Source organism: Tigriopus californicus, chromosome 1 (genome assembly GCF_007210705.1).
Source record: "Tigriopus californicus strain San Diego chromosome 1, Tcal_SD_v2.1, whole genome shotgun sequence".
Classification (NCBI taxonomy): Eukaryota; Metazoa; Arthropoda; class Copepoda; order Harpacticoida; family Harpacticidae; genus Tigriopus; species Tigriopus californicus.
Window position 1 is genome coordinate 3,177,045 of NC_081440.1, and position 24,706 is coordinate 3,201,750.

General features: G+C 39.4%; 1 protein-coding gene across 1 annotated transcript; it reads left to right on the plus strand.

Annotated features, from left to right (window-relative positions):
- The first annotated feature begins 6,248 nt into the window (after window positions 1-6,248).
- LOC131878735 (probable G-protein coupled receptor frpr-1) lies at window positions 6,249-20,108 on the plus strand. The gene is made up of 2 exons (XM_059224845.1): window positions 6,249-7,594; window positions 17,395-20,108. Exons 1-2 carry the CDS (start codon window positions 6,666-6,668, stop codon window positions 17,792-17,794), a joined length of 1,329 nt encoding a protein of 442 aa, XP_059080828.1. The 5' UTR covers window positions 6,249-6,665; the 3' UTR covers window positions 17,795-20,108.
- The last annotated feature ends 4,598 nt before the right edge of the window (window positions 20,109-24,706 follow it).

The window sequence follows — 24,706 nt, forward strand, 5'->3', positions numbered from 1 at the left end:
CACTTTTGTCCACTTTTGTCCACTTTTGTCCACTTTCGTCCACTTTTGTCCACTTTTGGCCACTTTTGGACACTTTTGTCCACTTTTGTCCACTTTTGGACACTTTTGTCCACTTGGTGTCCAAAAGTCACGCTAATTCTCAAAATTGCCCACCCTGGTTGACACCCCTCCAATGACGATCTAGGCTTTTCTGGGCTGGGCTGGGCTGGGCTGGGTTGGGTTAAAAGTTTCACGTTACTGTCTGAACATAGAGGAAGCAAGGCCTAGAGCTTGCGATGAGAGTTTAGTCAGGCGGATTCGTTTTCAGAGCACATGGGTGAAAAGCTGAATGGCTGATAGGGTATGTTAGCTGGTTTTTCAATCGGCTTGATTAGCATTTGTTTATAGTTACAGATTCAGCTGCAGTAAAAAACCACAACAAACTCGATTTTTACTCTTCGATGTTACTCCTTCTATGGTATGAGCAGGATTGATCGGCTTCAAGTTTCGGGCCATGCTCGGGCTGGTCCAGGTTTGACAGAGCCAAGTTTGAGCTGGGCCATATCCAGACTAGCCTGGGTCAACCAATCGACATTTGGTTTTCAGGCCAGATCACAGGGCCAGCTCGCGGTTACCCGAGCCAAGACCTATTAAGTCTCTCGGTTTGGACTGAGCCCTGTTTTAACCTTAATGTCTACACAATTGACTCCGTGATCCGGGCTTCAGAGTGAATAAGGCATGACCCTATTACGGAGAAGCGGTGGCTTCAAATCCAGTTGCCCTTTCAAGAGGAGGTGCGGAGCATTGATCTCAGCATAGCACAGGTCTCTGGTTCGATTCCCCTTACAGGCCTTCCTCCGCAAAGCTGTTAGACGTTAAGTACACCCAGGGTAGAGAACCAATTCGCTTGGAACATATCTGCCTCTGAGAACTTGTAAAAGGATAACGCAATAGCCGGCTTTGGCGTCCATACCCAAAATGTGCAACACATATCGAAATAAGAGTAACTAACGCTTGACAGACATGTGGGAGGATCGCTTGAAGGTTCAAATCCAGACAAATGAACTATGAAAATGCTTCATGAATCGATTGCTCGTCCTCATTTCGAAATGTGCCTCTCCTATCCAGGCCCCGATTGTTTCAGCTGGGGGAACAGGATTCAATGAGCCCTGTGAAGCCTTCGAAGACAAACGAAGCACCTGAACTTTTCGGAAAGACTTTAAGCAATAGGATTTTACAGCGAATAGCCTAAGCATAAAAGTTACCCAATCGTTTTCATGGTCATATGTTTACATACAACATGTCCTCACCCAAGAATCAAATTTACGGTTATCAGTAAGAGAGGTATTACGCGTGATATTAGGTTCAGAACAAATGCCTTAGATATTTGCCTTTAATTTCCTTTCCACACTTCTGCTTATCGGATGACCTACAAGCTAATTTGTTAATCACTTTTCCTTATCTTGAGACTGACTTCCTTTGAGCGCGGCTCAACTCCGAAATAATATTTAAGTTCATTTTACCAATGTAAGGAAATAATGTCCAACTTTGCACGTAGGGAAATGAAGTGAGAAAGTAACGGTAACTGGGGGGCTAAACACCCGTTCCGTTACCGTTACTTTTTCAGATAAGTAACGCGTCACTGGTAGCGTTACTCAAAATAAAACGGCGTTACTCAAGCCCTGCTGGTTTCCATTTACTCACAGTCCAATAATTATTTTGTAGCTGAGGCCAGATAAAGAGTACTAATAGATTGAAAGCAAACTTACCGTACATTCGTTGATAAAATTCACGGGAAAAATCCCTGCCACTTGGAAGTAAGTGAGTAATTTGATACCTTGGCAGGAACTATTTACATTTGTAATTCGCACTCTTTTGTACGTTGTGAGTACGTGTTAAAAGATTGTTTTTTCTGTACATACCTACATAGGCTAATGAATGGTCATTGTCTGAATACACATTGATCTTGAATCGGACTAAAGGGCTTCTGGTCTTTCAATAAAAAGCAAATGTTTAACGATTGTTTTCGTTTGGCTAATGTTTGGCCATTTTTTCTCTCTCTTCTTTGGCGGTAAAGAAAAATGAGTGCTTGATTGAACAAAAAAATGCGCCATTTCTAGCGGAGCTTCCCAGCAAAATACGAATTGCGAGAGCAGACGAGTGATTATTGATTTCCCACGTTGAAATGAGGTCGGTTGGGGAATTAAAGTTCATCATCATTTGAGACATTCACTTGCTCCTTACTAATTAAGTGGTAATTTGAGGGTTCATTACAAATGATGTTCACAGTGGTGCTATGACATAGAAAGAATGCGGGCACAAAAAGCGCCATCTGACGCGTTTAAGGAGAAACGGCTCAAAGTTTCAAAATGGTTAGGTAAACTAGTGCCCAAAACAATACAGAAAATTTACGGATTCGTAAATAACTCGACGCAGACCTGAAATTCCTATCAAACGCGTTTTGATTTCACGATTATATGTATTGTGTACTTTTTTGAACACATAATATATCTCTCATCTCATGATTTTAATAAGTGTCCCTGAGCATCTTTTTGGTTCGCCAAATTTCTGTCTTTCTCAAACGCACCGAGTTGAAGTAAAATCTAAAAGGAAAACAAATATCATGTTGCTCAAAGCAAACAAAACTGTCATTGGTAAGTGGTTCCTTTCTCACGATCTTGGGAACTAACTACCCACGTTCATCAACCTTTAGCCTTCTTTGCCTCATTTCATGAATAACTGAAAATGTTACTTCTCGTCGTTCATATACCAGGACTCACTTTCTTCTTCACCAAACCAAATTCTTTACATAACTCTATTAATTAGCTTTACCACTCTGATGAGTCTCGTCGCATCTGATTGGGCTAACTACTTACACAAACTCTTGAAACCAATTATGAGCAATAACTATTTGGCATTTTTTAATATCTAAGATGAGTCCAAACACCCACACATGTGAACTATGCTATGCTTAGATTTACGTGGTCTAACTCAGAGAGTTAGTTTTCATGAAGAAGTATTGCTTGAAAGATAGGCCATAAAATTTTTCTTACTTCTCGTAGTTACGCAAAACGAGACGGCCATGACGTTCTTACTAAGTTCGTTACATCAAGGGATTATTCATGAGGGCAAAATCATTAAATTTCCTTCTTGTTTTTGTAAGGCAAAGGCATGATGATTTATTTTTTCACCTCGAGAGTGCGTATACGTATTTATGCGTATAAGGTCGATGGATGATATTGCTTGGAGGAAACCCCCGTGATTCTGGTATGGCTTAGGGGATATTTCAAAAGCAATGCACCTTAATTGCTTTTGTTGATTAGCAACCTTCCCCTGTCAGTGTTAATTACCGCCAGGGTTACTTTATACCTCAGCAGGTTTCCGTTCAACTCAGCGCTCGAGGAAAATGGTTCATTTCGGCGTTCTTCAAGCGTGCGGATATGGTCCATACACAAACGAAAGATGGTTCTCGCTCTACCAGTTGGATTGCGGTTTCTCAGATTTTTCCTTATGACTCAGATGGAGGCGACTTTTGCATATACTGTAGATTTCTACCACACTACATTTGAGGCAAGATCTTGAACTTATTTTGTATTTAAAATAACCTATAAACATGGTTTCCTTTTCTGGCGGGTAACAACACAAGTTCGTTGAGCCATTCCCATCCACTAGATTGGACCGCCTGACAAACCTGATGTGACAAATGAGGCTCCCCGCTGTGCCTTGTTATGTAAAGCACCAAATCACGTAGTTCAGTCCTCAATGGCCTGCATAACAAAATCTGCATCACTCATAATAGTTTTTGTGAAACCTTGATCAATAGTCACAGATTGATGTTGAATTAGAGTTTCAGGTGGTAACTTGTTTGTAAGAGCTGAGTTTCTCTGGCAGAAGCAATAAGTTTTGTGAGTGACGCTTGAATGATGTAACTATCAAAATATTGTAAAAATAAACAAATTTATTAGATATAAATATCAAGATATTCAAGTGAACTTTCGTCAAGATCCGTAGCTAAGCAATTTTCAGACCAAAGTCAAGCAAGAGACGATGTTATGGATATACCGTACCTTCTTCTAAATTGCCACGGACTCTGATTTTTGGCAATTCGGCAGAGTTTATTTAGTGAAGCTGACCACAACTTGAGAGAAATTAGCTCAGAGACAATTGAAGCCGTTTTGCAATGTGCTCAAAGAGATCTCAGTAGAACCAAATCTGAAATTAGTCTCTAAGAGCTTGTTTCGGCCGATAGACGGCTTAGTAGAACTTCTAAGTTCAATCATTTTGTCTGAAAGGCTTCGTGGAGTAGACACGAAGCTCGGATTGCAGCCTATTTTTTGAGAGTGATGAAAATTGACATGAAAATTAAAGATGCTTTATTGAGAGTGATGAAAATTTCTAACTTGATTCAACCCATTTCGCGGTCCTGTAAACGAAACTACCCAAACTTGACCAAGTTGTCATGCTTACATGTTTTCAAATTACAACTACATGGCCAGAAGCAAAATGCCCCCTTCACATAGCTGCTCCCAGAATGAATCCTCTCCAGTACCCATTTGATTCTTTGAGAAATGGGGACAGGGAATCTGACTTAGACCTGGAAACCACGCTAAGCACTTCCCCACCTCTCCTCTCCACGTATCACAGAAAATTGAAACAAAAAAAGTTCCGGACCACAAGGGTTTAGCCAAGGCAAAGGGAAGCACACAACGAAAATTACAATTACCATCATTAGCTTCCAAAATACAGGGGGTCCTAAGGTCCTTTTCAGTGTGTGGACAGACACAACATCCTGCTGTAAAGGCTTGCCAACAACATCAAGATAGTGATCAACCTCAAAATGTGTGATATGCAGTTCCTTATTAGGGTTGTCAGGCCGGTCATGAAGGCATTTGGTTCGACGTAACAAAAAAAAGCACAAACTTTTCGCGAGATCAAAGACGCGAAATTGACCTCTTTCAAGCCCCCTTACTTGAATTGTGAATGGCACTTGATCTTGTTTGTAGGTGGGAAGTTAATTTTTCTTCAATCATTGTGGACCCTGTCTCAAGACCATGATGACCTGGTAGATTAAAAGGTGTCAATCGGACATACTGTATCACATCAAAGTCGTTGGAGGTGACCAGGACCAAAAGGATATTCACTCTGGTGGTAACATGCTAGGGGAGATTGCATATGATGCCTAACTAGTCCAGTTTTTCGAGGGACTCTAACGTCGATATCGAAATAGGAATCTACTCATCTGGACCAACCTCATGCCACGCAGCTTGGGTAATTAAAGTAACTTGGAAAGAAAAACTTCGAGCAACTTCCCAATCGATTTGTTGTTCATTGCAGGAATATAGATTAATATTAAGTCGCGCTTTGTTGGACCAATTGAGCCAATATCTAATCCTGGGCGTCAGCAAATCAAAAAAAACACGAAAAACGTTTGAACCGCTACTTTTTCTTAATAAGAATACCGAGAAGCTTTATTGTAGCGGTAGTAATCATAGAGGTTTCTGATTGGCGTCTATCACAGATGTTTCTTCAGAAAGTTTTTAAGCGCCAAGCCCCGCTCGAAAAACGCAGATCTAATAAAATGCTTTACATGAGCCACACACCCGAATGCTTACGGAAGAATACATTTTGGTGCAATGATGGCTTCTTTGGAGCTCGAACCCCAAGACCATGACACAAATCGAAAAACAAGTCCGTGGAAGGAACACGTACGGGTACGTCTGAACAATGAACACTCGTTAAGTACTTCTTGCATAGACTTACCAGGATACCATCCCAAGTCTGGATCTTTCCATGAATTACCAAGACTCTAACTTACCACTTACCACCAAGGAACAGGCTTTTAGCTTGTGCCATGCTCGCGCGAAAGGCAAGTAGACATTGAACTGATCGCAAACCCATTATCAGAGCCTGCAAAACATGAAAAGTGAATTAGGAATGGATATGTTTGTACTCAAGGAGTCATTTCAAACGTCTTCGTTTTCAAAAACTAAGTTTACCGTCACCGTCTCCTTCTACATAGTCTCGTTCCGTTCAGGAACAACGAGCTTCAGGCTTTTGTACCCTTGTTCTCTCATCCTTGAGCTAAAAGCGAGAAGACAAGACTAACGGCCTTTCTCTTCTCGGCGCTCACTTTGGAACTCAATTCTCGTTGATGGTCCGTGTTCCACCTCTCGGAGGTCCCTCCAATTGACGTTGGATCTTCGTAGACGAATCACCTGGATTCCCTCGGTCCAAGCCAAGAAAACTGCTTCATAGTGGCATTCGTGTGACAGACTCAATTACTTTATTTCCTCGACGGACCTTGACTTTATTGGCTGCGGAGTGCATCGCTGAAGTGATTTAGTGCCACTCAAGTGAACACGAATCCCATGAGACCATGTTTGCCTTTGGCCAACAATGATCCTGGAAAAACGAGGGTAACGGCAAAAAGTATCATTCATGAAAGAATAGTTCAGTTTTTCTTCCGTCAAAAGTGTTCCTTTTCAAGAAAAACGTTCGTAACGTTCGTGTGAGTGATCGATAAAAAGTTAGAATCCGGGGGACATGGCTTGGCATTGGAAGGCCGTGTCACTCACGCCTCGGAGGATCACTTTAATTAAAAGCAGAATCTCGGTTTTAAGTCAAACGGAGCCCGAAAGGCTCTGTCTGAGGTTGATCGGTTAGAGTGAGCAAACCGAAATTTAGACATGAGCTACAAATATCTTGTAGAAGCGTTCCTCATGCCTTTCATCTCTGCCTGTGGCATAATTGGGAACTGTGTCTCATTTCACATCCTCCGCAAACGCGAAGTCAAACTTAAGGAGGATTTCGTGGACATTCTATGCTCCCTCGCAACATTTGATAACCTTCTCTTGATCTCCATCTACTTTCTATTCTCTCTTCCCACTCAATGCGGGCACTATGCTGAAAATTACTTTCCTTACACTGTGCCCTACTTGTATCCTTTGACCAATGTCTTCATGACCTGTTCCGGATACATGACCGCCTGTGTCGGGATTAACCGTTATCTGGACCTCATCGATATGAATCCCAATGTCAAGCGAGCAGGATATATCCAGGCCTTGATAGTGTTGATCATGGCCAGTCTAGTGAACGTGCCACGCTGGTTTGAATTTGAATATCAAATCGAGACCTTGAGCACGGATCTCACCCCAGGCAATGAGTCCATGAAGGTCTTTATCAACACAACGAAAGTGGTGGCCAGGACCACTGACCTTCGCAAGGACGAGGACTACGTCAGGGACTATACATTGATAGCTTCTTCTGTGTTAGTTGTGTTTCTCCCTACTTTGTGCATGTTCGTCACCACCGTCCTCATATCCAGGGATTTGATGAGGGTGACCAAAGCGAGCAATGCCTTAAATAACTCCCAAGAAGAAAAGCGACGAAAGCGAAACCGAAATATCACATGTGTGCTCGTCATGATTATCGTACTCTTTATGGTGACCCATGTTGGCGAGATCTTTATCGCCTTGTATGAGATGAGTAATTTACGGGATGGGAAAAGGGGCGCATTTCCCACCTGGGCCAAGAACATTGTCACCACCAATCATCTACTCATTGTGATCAATTCCTCACTCAACTTTGTGATCTACTGCAAGGATGTTGTATTTAGGTGAGTCTAGTGTGTTAAGGGAAACCGACAGTAACACAACCAAGCTATTGTCTTTAAAATGTACATATTTAGGTATGGTTTCCTGTAGGAAAAGGGTTTCGTTTTTCTAGGGTTCCCGAACGAATTGGTATGAAATTCAGGCACAAACAACGATGACATACAGAATACGATATGAGACCCGTCAAGTAATGCCGTATCACTCGAGCCTTTAAAGCTGTAAATACATCATTTGTTTACGAGGAAGTTTTGTCTGCCAAGTGGTTTGTAACAACAAGTTCGCAGTCCATAACAACAGTATTGTCCCCAAACAAAGGACATGCACTTACGTCGTATGTAGGACCATGCAAAAGTTTCATAACACTCAATCCCATTCTTATATTTATCACGTACACGAATATGTCCAGGAATTATTTATCAAGCCTCAAGCAGCCAATGTACGTCTAACTGCAACAATAACACGGGGTCAAAAAATGTTCCGATTGTTCGACAGCTGTACTCGCTGACCTATGTAAAGGACGCAATCGTTTTAGTCAGGTTATTTTGGGATCATACTGTTTTTGTTTGGTTTGTTACGAAGTCACATGGTAGCTCTCTCGCTCGTCCTCCCATCCGAGGGATATTCCCGCTTCGTCCTCACAGTCAACATTAATCTTTACCAACCCTTGGGAATGACCGTAGGTTTGCCCATTTCAGCTGTTTAAGCAGCAACTTATGCTGTAATTGAAATACTGCAAAGAAGCCTGAGATCGAACCAGGGATTGCGGTTTGAAAAGCGGATACTCGACCATAACGCTCCATGGTCGCTAACCAGTGGGATCGTACTGCATTGACCCTGGTGTATGTACATTAAGCAAAGACAATAAAGATGCAACTTGTAGCGTGCATTATATCGACGTTAGAGAGTCCGTAAGCCATTCGGATATCCAAGAGTTTACTAGGCCGTCTATAGCCTCCTTGAATAGTCAAGTCCTATTTGTTCCAAAGCACTTATGATTAGTCACGTAATGCGTGGATGTTCCGAGTCCATTTAATCCGGCAGCTTTGCGTTTTCTTCTTTGAGAGGATGGGAACGTTCTCAAGGGGGAGCGGGTATTGCTCATTTGGTCTATAATGAACCTTTTATGGTACAAACCTCAAGAACTTTCTAGTTTAGAATAGAACCAACTGTAAAGAAGGGGTTTCATTACATCAACTGAATGCTGTGAGCTTTGATCTTAAAAGCCACAAAAAAATGATTCAGAGACCACACATTTGTTCTAGTGATACTTGTTTTTCTTTTAGGTAGGAGGCTAAGGAATTTGTCCGTAAATACGAAATGCTGCGCAAAATCGAGAAACCTAAGATTCAGCAATCAAGATTTAAAACCTGAATGAAGGCCTTGGGTGCGGAATTGACAATTCCTCTTTGATCTTGAATGAGATTGTTGATTATTCGTAAAATGTAGGAAGGGAAATTTGTTGAGATCATTTATACCCAAAAGCAAACGATGACATGGGAAACTAGTAAGATGCTAAACTTACTTAAGGTCCACTACAGAATGATTTGACAAAAGATGAGATGGATTACTGACAAAGTTGTCTTTTGTGGAGTTTCAACGCTTTTTGTTTTTTTATGGGACAAAGATTGATTGAGAGAATGGCCACGTTAATGCATAAACTCGACAAACATCAATTCGGATGCATCAAGTCAACCAATTTTAATTCAACAAGAGAGCATCTGCTCGACCAACCATCAACTCGACTTTTCAAGGAATCTGGAATTTGGCAATCAATAATTCATATTCCATACAATTTGATTAATTTCTCGTTGGTGCTATTTTACTGTTAACTTAGGTTTCAACATCTGGGAAAGGTAGGTTACTAAAAAAAAGCGTGGCCTTTAACGCCATTCCGGATGAAGAAGGGACCAACAATAAAAAAGAAGCTGAAATTTGCAAGACAATGCGTTATCATGAAGACTTCTACTCGGTGGCTTATTATGTGGCGATGATCAACTTCTGACTGATTGCTAAAATCCTTTAGTTGTCAGTAAGGCACTGAGAACAGATCGATAAGGAAATTATGCCCAGCTGACATTTTGGGGTTTCTCTAATCATTCAATTTTAATGCCCTTTCTGTTAAAGGCTAGGAATCTGAAGAAAAATAATGCGGATTTTTTGCAATCTGCCTTTTCTTCAAAATTCTGTCATGGATGGAAACCAAGCAAGATCTTTGGTGGTACGGCTTCCTATTTTTTTGCCAAAGAAAAGAATAGCATCTGAGCATTTCAGAACGAGCTCCCGTCAGACCAAAACATCATGGGAATGAGCTATAACTCAGACCTAACATGTTTTTCAAACGAGGGAGCTTTCAGAGTTTATCTATTTTGATTGAATTAAAATCGGTTGAGTTAATGCAGCCGTGTTTATGTCGGTCGAGTTAATCTAGATTTAATACACAATAATGATAATCATCCAGTTTAGGGATAAGTGTACACATTGTTATTTTTGATGATTGTAATTGAGGTGGCTATAATTGGGTAAATATCTTACTGTTAGATAATGGTGGCAAAATTTCCCTTTTTTTAAAAGTGTCTGTTTTGATCAATGTCAAGTTGAAATATAGGTAACATTGATACTACATCAAATTCTTTTGAGGAATCGTTGACTTGTTTGTAAGGCAGAATTGCGAATGATAACAAATAAAAAAAATCGATAAATCATTGCTATTGAAAGCCATTTAAATGACAATAACCTAAAATTGTTTTTTTTTCTTTCAAAGCATCTTTTTGCTTTGCTACTGAGAAATGAAGTAACAATTTGAAGAAACAAAATGTTGGAGGCGAGGCACAAGGAACTCTCCCATCCATATTGAATTTAAATGTTATGACGACTTGTGAGAACTGTTGCTCTAAGAAACCTTATTGATCAAAGTGACCCTAAATCTTCCATCCATTTTTAGTTGGGTTTCCTCGGTTTTTTGTTGTTGCTAAAAAGTTTCTTGCAACTCATTCAAAATCGATCAACTTTTTTTGCTCTTTAGTGCCCCAAGCTGAGAGGGATTACATTTTTGGATCGTTTTCCTGTCCAGAACAACCGGGTCCAATTCCCAACCGTCCTGTAAAAAGCTCCTTGAAGATGGTTGGCATGATGATGTACAACTACCTTTCTCAAATTTATTGAGGGCACTAAGGAGACAAAAACCTTTTGGCTCACTTCTTTTATAAATTACAAATTAGGGACTCTCGAACTTTTTTGTTTTATACTCCTTTCCGGCCTGCGCAGGGGCATAGAGCTCCCCTTTTGGAATGGAAACCTAGATTTAAAATACAAATAGGAAGGCTTATTGCAAATTGCAGTTTTCCCGTAAAAGGGAACTTCGACGTCATGTAACTGAATTAACTTCTAACGCTTTTTAGAAATTTTTGTTTTCTTCCTTTTAATCTGAAGCTGGAATTCTTTTTTATCTCAACACATAAGAAATTAATATAGAACAATTTCCCTATTCTATCGTATAGGTATTTGTTGGGGGCTAGCTCAAAAAAGGTCGTTCAGTATACCATTTTTCGTAAAACGCTGGAAGACACGTTTAGACATTTAATAACCAAAATACGAACAAATGTAGTATGTCAGTAATTATTCAAAAGTACTTCTAGTTGTCATTGGTGATGAATGATTAAGTTGATCAGTAAAAGTTCACCGTCAAATTTAAATAAAACCTGAAGGAGCACTCCACGGACCGTGGCTTGACAATTATGTGAGAAAATGAGGGCTTCTAAATTGAAGTGCTCTCTTGTCTGATGATTGCCGAAATGGTCCCTATTTTATTCCCGGGATAGGGTCCCTTGCGAAGCCTTCATTATTAAAACGTCTAATCTTTTTGAGCAGGATCTTATCCAAACGAGAGTGCATGTTGCACGCTTGCCTGAAACTACCTAGATCCGGTCTTAGCCAGGAATGTACAGTGTCATAACATGTGTCCTTCACTTCCCAAGGGTCGAAATTAAAAAAAAATATGAACCACTTAGACCCTTTCATTCTATTTAACCGCTATTGGGAATGATATCGCTATGGGTACACCCCATTTAATATTGGGACTTTACTTTAACTAATACGGTTCTAGATATGAAGTAGTTCAAAGCATGGAAAGAACTGGCTTTCCTGATATGATTTTTTTTCTGCTTGGAAAATATCCTGTCAAATAACCGTATTCAAGAGTATGGCAAACGAAGTGCTAAGCCAAGAAACATAGTTGGTAGACCATGTCAAAGTTCCAAAAAGAGTTCAGATCAAGATACAAAGACAAGCAGCTTTATTGAAATTGACAATTTCGCAGGTCAAAAGGTTAAAAAAAACCTCTATTTCCTTAAAATGCAACAAAGTTTGGACTATTACACGAAGCTTCAACATCAATTTCCATTGATGAAACATGTTGACGGGGAAAAGCCAGATTTTTCGGATTGTGCCTTAATTTTGCAGAGATTTCGGTCAAAGAAACCATTGTAATATTAAGAAATGCCCCTAAGTGGCAAAATGTTTAGAATAGATATGTAATCATTTGATTAATCATTTTGAGAGAGCCTTTAATAAGATCAATACCACGGAGCTTGATTGCAGCCTTCTTTTACATTTACCTGCTAATACCATTTGCAGCAATTGTTTGTACATTTTCTGAAGTTGTGTGTATACGTTTTTATTGATTTGAAACCAAGAAAGGTTCCGTGCATGACTTCTTTTAGGCAGAGTCGTCAGAAAGTTTTTAACCCTTTTCTTGATTGGAGTTCACACTCATCCTCGGTCTAAAATGAAGTTCACCATCACAAAATATCAATCATACATAGGGGGACATTTAGAAATATCTGGGAACCAAATGGACTGTTTTGGGTCGGTTCAAAGCCTCTGGTATTAGTACGTATTTAAATCTTGGCCATCAGCTTTCAAGGTTTTCTATCAGCAAATTATTCTCGTGTTCCACTCTCAAAGAGACATACCCTGAGAGAATTTCGTCAAGCCACCCTATGTAAGTCGCTTGTGCTCGAGCAAATTATGGCACTCATGAGTCATGGCAAGTGGGGTTTCCGTAGCCTGTTGTCATCCTGTCCCAATTGTGATGGACTTTGTCGGAGCAAGGGAGCAACAAAAAATGAGCGTCAAAGATCGCACGCCAAAGTCACCATCAAGAACAAAATCACGCTTAGATAAAGCAGCTTATTTTTGATGGACATTTATCAAGTCTACCATTGTGCGATTCTTGTTTTACTTATCTGTTATATTTTTCTATGTCAAAATGAACCCGTTAGAATGATGCAATCTAAATCTAAAGTGATAAACATTTTTGAACATTTAAGACAATATGCACTAGCTTCCAAGAAAAAATCAGCAGAAAAAATCATCTTTGTAGCATTTCATTCATATGCCTTTCATGGTGCGTACTATATTTTTTTTTATCTCGAAATTAACTAACACCTACCCAAATAAAGTGGATTCCATTAACATTGTGGATTAGAAAGTGACCCCATAAAAGTACCAAAACCCATTTATTTTGATAAAACTGAGAGCTTGCGGTGTCTTTGTTTATCATTACGTTTTATGGGTGAATCCATTGGCATGCCTATTGTTCAATCAACAAGGGAGGAGACGTGGTGCAGCGGTTAGGGCACTTTCCTTAAGTGCAAAAAGATTCTAGTTCGATTCTCCTTCCCAATCTTTCCTCAAACGAAACTAAGCACCTTAATCACACGCATCATGAAGAAACAATCTAAAAAGGACAGACTTTGTCTGCCTCCTAGAAAAATTGAAAGATATGACAATTTATAAAGTAATAATAATGATTGCATTAATATGATAATAAGGTTCGGCTCTCTAATCCTAGTGCCCACCAATAAAAAATAGTGACTACTTTTTTTTGGCAAATTTTACTACCTTTTGCTAATCTTTCTGGCGATGTTTTTTTGTATGTTTACCGTTGGTAATTCATTAGTAGCTTTGCTGGATTTAAGTACTACAACCATGTAAAGCAGTAGAATCAATCTTGTTTACATTTTAGTTCTATTTTCCACAAGACCCAAGACAAAAGCAAAAACACAAAAGGAGGATAGTCACACTGTAAATGATTAAATGTTTTGTTGCATAGTATATCTTATGCGTTCATGAACTGGAAGTGAACATATCGCTTACAGTAAACTTGTCTCTCTTTTCGGTTCGTCGATTTAAAAAAGAGCCCTTTCATGGAGGTTAAATTTCTGTTCAATTCACTTTGCTCCTGTCCATAAACGTCCGGCAACATGTTCCAAATTTTAGTGGCTTCCAATTCAAATGCGATGAAGGTTTTTGATAGACGAGCTCCTATTAAAATTTCTTTTCATACTAGTTGAGACCACCCATAGATCGGTCGACAAGTACTGTAATTTGTTGGACGAACAAGGGATAAGTCCTCACAATGGCCATGAATATTTCAAGGAGTATGTTTAGAAAATGGGATAACAATCTTATTATCATGGACACGATGATGACTAGGGACGATTGTTTCGGTTAGAAGTGATCTGTGGCTGTGTCGTTGCCTTGATCTCTTTGCAATGTTGTGATATGAAAGTAGTAGGCAAAGAAAAGGTGTTTTAAATTGTCGAGTTTATTAAACGTTTTGGCAGAAGAGTATGTCTCGAAGAGCAAGCAACTTGTCAATCTTTTGACGGATGTTCGAGCAAGTTGTGATGTGTGAGGTTGAGTCGAGATATGACGTGGTCAAATGAAAGCCTCAGATAGTGATTGTTATGGGGTCTAAAGTGCATGAAAAGCTTATTAGATAAAACCATACCATCCAATCATATTTCCGGGATCTTCATTGGTGCTCCCTTTGCGTTTGTTTAAAGCTTTCAAGCCGTAAAATATTCGGACGGAAATTTTTCTCGGCACACTCGCTGCTCATAGTATTTTCTGCTTAGATGCTTCTTCTTTGAAGCGATAAGTTTCTTGGCCAGGAAATTGAGCAGACTTGGTAACGTAAAAGTACTGCTACCAAGGAAACTTTTTACCTTTCCGTGGAACGAGCTTTTTCTTGATCCATTTTCTCCCCCAATGCATTCTGAAATAAGTTGCACATGGCAGGTCAAGCTCTTAAAAAATGCAAACGAGAACTTGATGTATCTAACAATTTAAAAACAAGATCAATTCGGAAGTATAGCGGTTTCGATTGTCCAAGAATCATGGCTTAAAGTTGAATGTAAAGGTAGTTAAGATTGGGACATAAACAATACTTCTTGTGTCTCTACTTTTGAAACACACATGGAGAGAAATGACAACCGACAAATTCCGACTTTTTAATTTATGCATTCATTGTTCCTAACTTTGCCTTAGTTGGGTGCAATTAACCAAAGCGTTAGTACGAGTATTATGTTCCTATTTCAAATGATTCGGAAGGGTAACTTGGGTTAATAAGATTTGCACGAAAGAAATTAAAAAAACTCCTAAATTATTGTCCTCCGTGATGAAATGCATCAGAAAATAACAGTAGGCTTCTGAAAAAAAATCGTATTTCCCCCCCGCTTCAGGGGATGGAATCCCCGGTAAAAATTAATAGACATTGCCCACGGGATAGTGGGCGAGGTCAAGCACGGTAAAATATCTGATCCTGCAATGAATTATAATTGGCATATTGAGATAGGCCTTGTACGTAGGGTTGGTCTGATATTGTGTTTGAAAACTTATCTAAGTCGAAAATTAAAAGATGTCATTGGATCATGCAAGGACGACGTCATCACTGGACAGAGACGGTAGGATGGGGGAAACGTAACTTTTATCCAGATGAACCGAATGCATTTTACTTCACACAAGTTGGATTTTAGTTAACTTAAAACGCCTTCGCCAATTTTGACCTCAATCGAACGTCTGCGTCCAAAGCAATGAGGTCCTAAAACTCAGTACCACATGGGCAGAAAATGACTTGCTTAGCATCACCACCTAGGTAAGATCTTACCAACGCAGTGCTAGCTCACTCAATTTGCGCCCTCCCTGGTCCGAGTTTTAAATGCTCATAACTTTTGACACAGACAAACGTTCGATTGAGATCAAAACTGACCATTGCTCTCTAAGGCTATGATTGAGTCAAATCATGTAGAGACAAATGCATTTGATTGATTGGACTTGGAATTACTCATTTTCCCCCACCCCTACCCCCGTCGCTGTCCAGTGGTGAAGTCGTCTTTGGATCATGTAATATGTAAAATATAGGCTAGGAGCTGTATACAGAATAAACGAAGATTTCATGGTTTTGGCGAGTCTACTTTCGTTTTCATTAGACTGTACTCTCACCTCACACGCTATACCCCTACGGTCATTCTTGTTAAAATTTATTCCTTGATTCGGGCATCGTTTGTGAATGCATTTAAAAAACATATGAAATAAGATAGCTTTCATATCTTCGTTGGGTTCTATGAAGATCATTGTAATGTTTAATTCTAATTTTTATTTTATAAAAAGGTCTTGTCGTAACATCCTTGCCTCGAAAATTAAACACAGGTAGAATGGCAATATAATGGCAAAGTGGCAGTAAATTGAGATAAGGCCAAAAATCAGTTTGTCCCTTGTTTAATCCGTGGTTGTTAGGCATACTTTTCTTCGACTATTCCATGCATTTTTCGAGTTGAAAAACAAAAACCTCAAAAACAATCCAGTTGTTTTTGACTCCTTGACTTTCTTGGCAGGAAGGAGGTGAGAGAAGTCTCGACTATCTATTTTGGCTCTCTCTCTCGCTCAATATTTCCAATGTTCCGAAGTCAAAGTGACAAGTGGTTCCATTTTATTGGATTTTGCAACTTTTATCTACTAACTTTTCCCGTCTACTGCCTTGATTTCCCATGGCGATATGAAAATTGAGATGCGTGGCTGAACGACTTTTTGATCATTTCAATGTGCAAAAATCGTCTGCAGGTGGCCAACGAGAAGAAATATTGTCTATTCCCAAAGCCGTGGGCAGAAAGCCAAGTTGAACAATCGATAACGGAATTCAATTCCCCTTTAGATTACCGAAGTAATTCCGTTACAAGGGTCGGCTTCAAGCCAACTGAATTTTACATAGCCTGTCATTTGAGCAAAGATAAAAAAGGAGAGGAACCTTTGAAAACTTTCCTCTAGTGGAAACCACTAGAAACCACAAAAGATAAAACTTTGCGAACAGAAATTTGAAAGGTTTGACAATTCAATCGATTTTTGACGTCTACATAGTGGATTTGTACATTCAACTAACGAAATACGTCTCATGAAACCAAAAACTGAAATTAGCTGTCTTTCCTTGAAGGCAAATGGATTATTCTTCGAATCCTATGTGGGTGGTTTTGAGTCATTCGAAAGTCAGTGACAACAAGGCTGTTGAAACAAGGAAAATTGGAACAGTCTGATGAAGGAGAATTCCCATTCACTTATTTGCAATGAAGACGATTATGTACACACTTCTGTACAAATGCTTTTAATTCATTCTTATTCCGTCTTAACTCAATCAAGCATAGACACCAAGTGAGAATGTCGATTACCAAGGATGGATCCCATCTCCAAAGTCATTGACAACACTTCAAGAGCGACCTCAAAATAGCCACCTTTGTTCCATTTTCTTTCATTCCGTTTGTGCCTGCTCTTCAAACCCATCAGATAGAGTACGAAAAGATTGATCTGATCGGCATTTGGCTGCTTTGTCAAGTTTTCTCAGAAATGAAAATAAACGCGAATGCCTGCTTGACTGCACAGAGCAAAGAAAGAATTAATGATAATGAGGACCTTCCTGGTCTCTTGATTGGTCCATTATTCTAACTCTCGCTTGATCTTCTTGTTCCAGGCGATGTCTCCTCACCGTGTATAGAGCCTGGAGCATTCGGAAGCAAATGGGCATCCCTGGAGACGTGACGATTAGCATTCATTCCATGGCCGCTCAACAACTTCGGAGTTTGAACAGTGAGTTAGGCATCAACTTGCACGGCGATCCATCACCGGAAGTGATCCTCCGGGAACTGGACCCGCAATCCATGATCCTCTGCGGGTTGTCTCCGGCCAGTCGAACCTATCAACGACCCAATGGGTCCACAATTCAGGGATGTGTGGTTCGATTCCAAACCCGAGGCTCGGATCCCAACTCATCCGGCGAAGTCCAAGATCAAGCCAGTCGAGATCTGAAGAAGTTTGGGTACTCTTTGTCAGATTGTTCCAGTAAAGCGGTGGTAACGTTGCCAACAACGTGATCAATGCCAGTGTACGTGCTTGACTGCTTTTTGATGTGGTAGTTGCAGTCGAATCATCATTATCCAAAGGAAATATGTTTTTTTTGCCGTTGGGAGAGTGTAAAGCTTTGACAAATCAGGGATCCCGGAGGCTACGAGGATCACACGTGCGTCAAATGAGACGTGAGAAGGCAACGGGCTTGCGATTTGTACTTTGAGCAAAATCAAGGGTCTGGCTGAAAACGTCGCTGTTTGAAATTGCAATTGTCTAGAGGATCTGCATTCGATTGATTGAAATAGACCAGGAAAATGAAAGTTGCTCAAACGCCTTGAAGTCAATTTTAAATAATGATTGGAGATTTTGGAGAGTTCAAGGGATCTATCAAAAGTTGGGACAGTTTGAAAAAAAAAAATGGACCAAAGCAATTAACATGCAGTCAGAACTGTTTTCCTATTTTAAAAGTACACCCTGACACATAAATACATACGGGTGGTAATTTATTCATATTTTAGGAATAATACAGTTTATAAAATCGTTACTAATAGCGAAAGAAATCATCCTTCATTTTATTGGCCTCAGCTATTTTACTTCACAATCTTCTGAGTGATTTGGAAAATCCACTTCTAGCCAACGATAGTCAGTCAATGTAATGAGAGGTGTAGCAGAGTCGTGTGCGAAAGTTGTTGTAGACCTTGATTGGATCAAGTTCACTTTCAGAATTCCACCTATTGCGCTTTTCTTGCTCATTTCTACAAGACCTTCTTTCACCAGATTGTTCTCTTGGCATCACTTGACATTGACAGTTTGATTTGGAGGCACAAAGTGAACATTGGTATGTGGGGCATAAAAACATTCCCCAAACCACGGCTTTTGATGAATGCTCGACAGTTTTTTGTTGCTTGACGCATACTCGTTGCCATTGATTTGTCTATATTTGGGCTGTGGATGGAAAAAATGGAACAATCTCTCCTCACTTCATATCACTTGTCTCCAGCAAACCAATGCCTCCGTTCAAGAACACATTTAAGTCTGGCTTTAAGTCTAAGACAAGAGTCAAGAAGTTATTGGCCTCCAACCAATACCCTTCTATCATCAATCACTTTGATTTGTATAGCTTCACTTTGTACCATTCCAAATCTCACAACCAGTTTTGCCATTTTTCTGTAATCTGCGCATAGAGCAAGAATAAAAATGGGGCTGATGCAAATTATTGAAAATTATGCCTTTAAGAACAATTTTGACTCAACCGAAATGAGTACTTCTCTTCATATAATAACAATATCAACACAAGATCACAAAATATGTTGGTTTTTTTTTCATTTTGATCATGAATTCCACATGTACGGTTAAAAGGACGGGGCGCCAAATTCAACAGGAACAAATTTATGCGGCAGGGTGTATTGTGTTCCTTAAAACTAAAATTCATCAAAATCATAGCTACTTTGTGTACAAGGTAATATTGAAAGCACTTTTTGGATCTCATGAACTTTCATTGTGCATAAAAAGGATGGGGACACTTAAAAAAGTCCATAAGGAATTTGGTCAAGATTTTAGACCACGCACTACTTCGAAACCCAAATTTGATTCAGCCAAAAAAAGAGGCTAGAATTTGCACAAATAACCTTTTGTACATCTGATTCAAGTACTCATGTCAAGAAAGGTGATCATTTTTGTATAATCTACTTTTGCTTTTCCGGCCATGACCAATTCTTTAAAATCATTAAAAATGACTAACATTGATCGATTGAACCAATGAATTCGTTCAACACGATATCAAGATTAAAATGAACTTGACAAAATTTGTAAATATCTGCATCCGAAAGCAAAACATAAATTTGTTCCTCCATTCCTTTTCATCCAATTACTTCAAGGTTTTTATTTGATTCAAGCAACGCCGCTGCTTGAGGCTAGCTAACATCAAAAGTTGTTACAAAGAGCGCAAAATATAAGTTCTCCGGATGCACTAACATTTTGATATTGTACGCTTCCAACCAATACCCTTCCATTCATCAATCTAATGTCGACTTCCGACACGTTCAATACCTTTTTCCCCTTCGAATCCCTTTGATCTGAAATTGAATGGATCAGTTCGCCCCCTCCACCACGTTTCTTGGGTCTCTCTCCGTCTCCGCACAAACCTAATCATCAACGGCATCAAAGTGGAAATGGTATCAATTATCAATCAAATCCAATAATTGCCCATTTCGTTGGTATCGATGTATTACTTCTATGATAAATTTGAAACCGCTTTTGTTGTGCCAAAGATGTCATCCTTTTACAATCAATGTAACGGATATTTTGAAATAAAAGAAGAACGTATTTTGAGAACTGCTACCAATGTCTATTAGTCATATTCCCATTTCATGAATGTGACGCTCCGGTGTGGATAAAAGAAGCCCCAATCCAATCATTTCATCGACTTACAAGTATTTTTGAGACTTTGTCATTCAAGTGCTCTCTCGTTCCAACAAAAGGAATTGTAGTTCAAGAAAGACCTGTCACGGCATAAGTGCTTAAATGACAGACACATGATACATGTCAAATCAAAGATGGAGCACACTACCAAGCCTTGTTTCACCCTTTTTGAAGCTTTGAGAAGGTTCCCTCTCTTCTAAGTACAACATTTTTAGCTGACTTGTCCGAAACTTGAGAGTCGTATGTTAAAAGATAGAATCTGACTTTGAAACCCTTTAACCTTTGCAAACAAACAGGCCCAGAAAGAATCTTTTTCAAAAAGGGTTGATCCCGAAAGCTTGACAACATGATTTTTTGTTGGCATGGAAAAAAGGCACTTTGACCTTCAAAATGATATGCCTTTGTAGTCTGAGAATACAAACTTCAACGTGAGTGACTCCCCCAACGAACTAATTAGTTGGGTTCCATCACATCTCTTGGGAACATTAAAGGTTAAGCTCATTTGATGTCCGGTTTTGATGAAAGCATCCCACTTTGAAAAAAGCTGTTTCTATCCACGAGTCAAATACAAAAAAACAAAAACATAGGAATAACTGCACGCGTTTCTAACCGAGAATGAAATAATGGTATCTAAAATCAGACTTAAGGTTCCAGGCAGAAAACTAGATCACTTAATAATTTGAGGCTATCGTGTTGACATTTGAATGTAAAGTTAGGCTCCACGTATTACTTTAGGAAAGCAAATATTTGGCGTATGAATATTGAAGGAATTTCCAGATAACATGTGAATCAGGGAAGAAGCAAAGATCGTAAGATCGTGCGACGATGGTTTCGGTATTTGGTCCTGACGTTCCAAATTTTAAGAATGTTTGGTAGCAAATTTGCAACGCCAAATATGACCGCAACACTGAGTGGAAGACAGCTGTTGTGGCAAGAGAAAGGTAGGAAATTCTTTGGTTACTTCAACATTATTGCAAGAATGGTAATGAGCTAATTCACCTAAATTATATAGACATTTAACTTTGAAAATGATTGAGTCCAATGTTACAAAACCATGAAGCATGTTCCAGACCTTCAGACGTTCCAAAACCGCACTTGAACAATAAAACGTTCAAGACACTTTATCACAATGTATGGTGGGCTCCCTGAAGCGTCTACCTAAAATCACAAGCTTCTTAATAATTGAGTAGCCGGAAACTAAACTTTTTGGCTACACCATTAAAGTCATACGAACTGGAAACGGCCAAGGCGGATGATTAAAGTCATACGAACTGGAAAAGTGTGGAGATGTGTACCATACTTAGCTTCTAGCATTTTGTATCGCTGTGAAAAAAAAATTACGAGAATCAAGCTTCCATACACACAACTCTAATGGCTCTTATTCCATCTTTATGCACTTTAGTGAACATTGTAGCTTTAACTTGAAATGCTTTTAGGACACACATTTTCATTGCACACATTTTTCGCCATGAATAAGGCACATGAATTTCACATTTGTACAGTTAATCGTTAACAGTCTTCGTTACTAATATCCGCTTGGTTGGATCACCGCCATTTCAAGAACTCGTCCCTTACGTAGAAGAATTTTGTTTGAGAGAGATCTAGCATCCAACCCATGAAATCGAGGCCTATGTATCTTCCTTAATGCAACTTCCCCAATATGCAGGTTATCACTAATACTGTTGATAGGGCATTGCTTTGATCCTCATTTTTTACATTTAGCTCCCCCACATTTTATTTGATCAGAAATTGATGACGAAACATAAATTTTCCAAGGGCGATGCATGGTTGAACTTGCCATGCAACTTTTGTGGGATACATAAGCAAAGCATAATTACATAAGTGTGATACTATTCATAACAAGAATAAGTATTGAAAATGCCAACGGATTTTAGTTGTTGAGGCAAAATGTGAATTGTGATGTTGAAGATCAGTTGTCAAGAGACTTTGGACAGCTTCCTTAGCTAAGGATAGTCGAGGTCATTTGGTCGTCCATGATTGTAATGAGAGTCACATAACCTGGCCGCAGTCTTAATGATGGACACATTGGCTATTTTGTAGTGGTTCCTACTACTATATCCATTAATGACCTACAATTCAAAGCGGTCGAAAGCCAAAGACACTTAAAAAGCAATCAAGGTCGTTACTGGCCTTCACGCACCCTAAACATCTATGGACAAATTGGTGGTCAAGCTTGGACTCGACTAAAAATAACCTTTATATGTCAACAAGAAGTCAAAAAGCATTTTCTCTACTAGTACAAGATTTAGAAAAGAAATGAGATATGGGTTGGTGTTAAGAAGTCTATGCAAAATTTGTACGCCATTGTTGAAAGACCTTCACCATCTCCTTGGTCCTAAAGATGGGCAGCAAGAGTGAAGGACATCACTCACTAGCCAAAAGCCAGAGAGATGAACCACACCAAATGGACCTTTGTCATGGAATGGAAGCTTTCTTGACAGTCTTTGAAATGCCTGGAATTGAAACCCTTACATTTATTTAGGTTGACAGTGACAGGGAAGAATGGTTCTGAGGTGCCACGTAATTTGTTCCACTTCATGCTCGCACTCAAACAGAAAGAGGCTCAAGGCTGACTTGTCTTTGAAGCTTTGACCAAAAGAAATTGGAACCTGGCGAGGAGCTCAATTCCAAGGCCCGCCAAGTTGAGTAGCCATTCATTCATATTGTATATTGAATGTGGCGAATGTGTTGTTTTGGTCAGAGCACAATTCCTTGATCTAGTCTAGACATGATTGAAAATAATATGTTTTGTGTCTTCTAAGCTATCTGCAACTTACAAGTTTGCCTTTGAAGCAGACATTATTCTGTTTATTCTTCACTTAAGGTTGGAGTGTGGGAGGCAAATGAGAGGAAAGAGGAGAGCATTAAACAAGAGCGAGGCGAAAAACAACAAGATATCTGACTCTATCTCACCTTATATAATGCAACTTCGTGACATTAAGACACCAAGGAATAGACTAACACAAGAAAGACCAAGTTTAGAATGGCAGCTGTGGTTTTCAGCTTTATTCATTTTAACCCAAGAAATCTGAGCCCAGATTTATAAAACGAAGGAGTTAATCTTAGATCGAGAAATGATTGTCCTATGCTGCATGAGCTGGAGCTTTTCTTGATCTAAGTTTCAGTCTATTGCTTTAAAAAACTGGGCTCTGGGGTCGCCAATCAATTGGATGCGTGGATGAATTCCCTGAAAATATGAGTTACAGTAAATGACATATTGATGGTCTTTGCGTACTGCAATTCACTCTACTCTATTACAGGACTGGGGCTTCATGTTGGATTTACAGTGCAGTATTTGACTAATCCATATATCACCATATCTAAATTGAGGCTACGAGTGCCTGCAAAAATGGTACAAAATATGAAATAATCTCACTGATAATCTTAATTAACACTCTCGCTTATGGCATTACGCATATCCTATGATACGTAATACCCTTCAGTAAACACATGAAACACCATCTAGCATGTAAATGCTCTAGAGTTCTAAAACAATCTCGAAACATAGGATGACGAGTCATCCTAGTCCAATTACTGAATTGTCATTGGTTGGACCCAACATTGGCACGTCATCTCTCTAAGCTTTCTCTCTGTTGAGCTCATGTTCTGTTAGTTTTGATCCTCCGTTGTATTTTTTATGTAAAGTGGAAACATCGCCGTATTTGGCCTTTTCAAGGACGACATCATGACTGGACAGAGACAGAGTAGGGGGGGGGGATGAGCAACTTCTAACCAACTGAATCAAATTATTTCTCTTTCACTTGAGTTGAGCTTTGTCTGTCAAATAAAGCGTTGGTTAATTTGGAGCCTAACAGTTACTAGTATGAGCCTTATAAAATCTGGCAAAAGAGGGCGAAAATTGAATGAGCTAGCACCACGTTGGTAGCATCTCTCAAACCTTGTGGTAGCCATTTTGTTTGTATCCTCTTTGGAATGAGCCTTAAATGCTCATAACCTTTGCCAGTTTTCGCCCTGACCGTCTTCCCTCATTGATGATGTCGTCCTTGGGCGATTGCATATTTTTTTTTTTGCACTTCTTTTAGATTTTGAGTCGACATTAAAAATTTATGAGAGATGATCAAATCTAGGGGTATGGGAAGAAAATTAGGGTACTAGCATAAACCCGGCTATACGATCCATTTGCTCAACAAACGGCATTTATTTTTCCCTTTTTCAAGATCCAAACGACAACTTTTGGTGCAGATTCAAAAAGGGTCAAGTACACAAGCTTTATACTGATTTTCAAAGAGATCCCGCTAAGACGAAATTCGATGGGGACTGATTCCTTTGATGAATTGATTCTAGAATAGATTTGAGTATTGAGGTTGTGTAAGCATAACAACTAATCAAGTAGGACCAATGCAACAGTATAACTGCAATTTCGCACCACATGACATCGCCATTGGAGGAAAATGCCATCCATCTGGAACCAATAAAAGAAAAGCTAAGCGGGCTTTCACTTTCATGTGTATGTGTATTAACTTTCACCATGAAAA

Bases quoted from the DNA above. Each gene is read 5' to 3' on its own strand.
- LOC131878735 (XM_059224845.1), top strand. From the start codon at position 6,666: ATGAGCTACAAATATCTTGTAGAAGCGTTCCTCATGCCTTTCATCTCT. The intron at 7,595-17,394 runs GTGAGTCTAGTG...TTCTTGTTCCAG, and splicing joins TGCAAGGATGTTGTATTTAG to GCGATGTCTCCTCACCGTGT.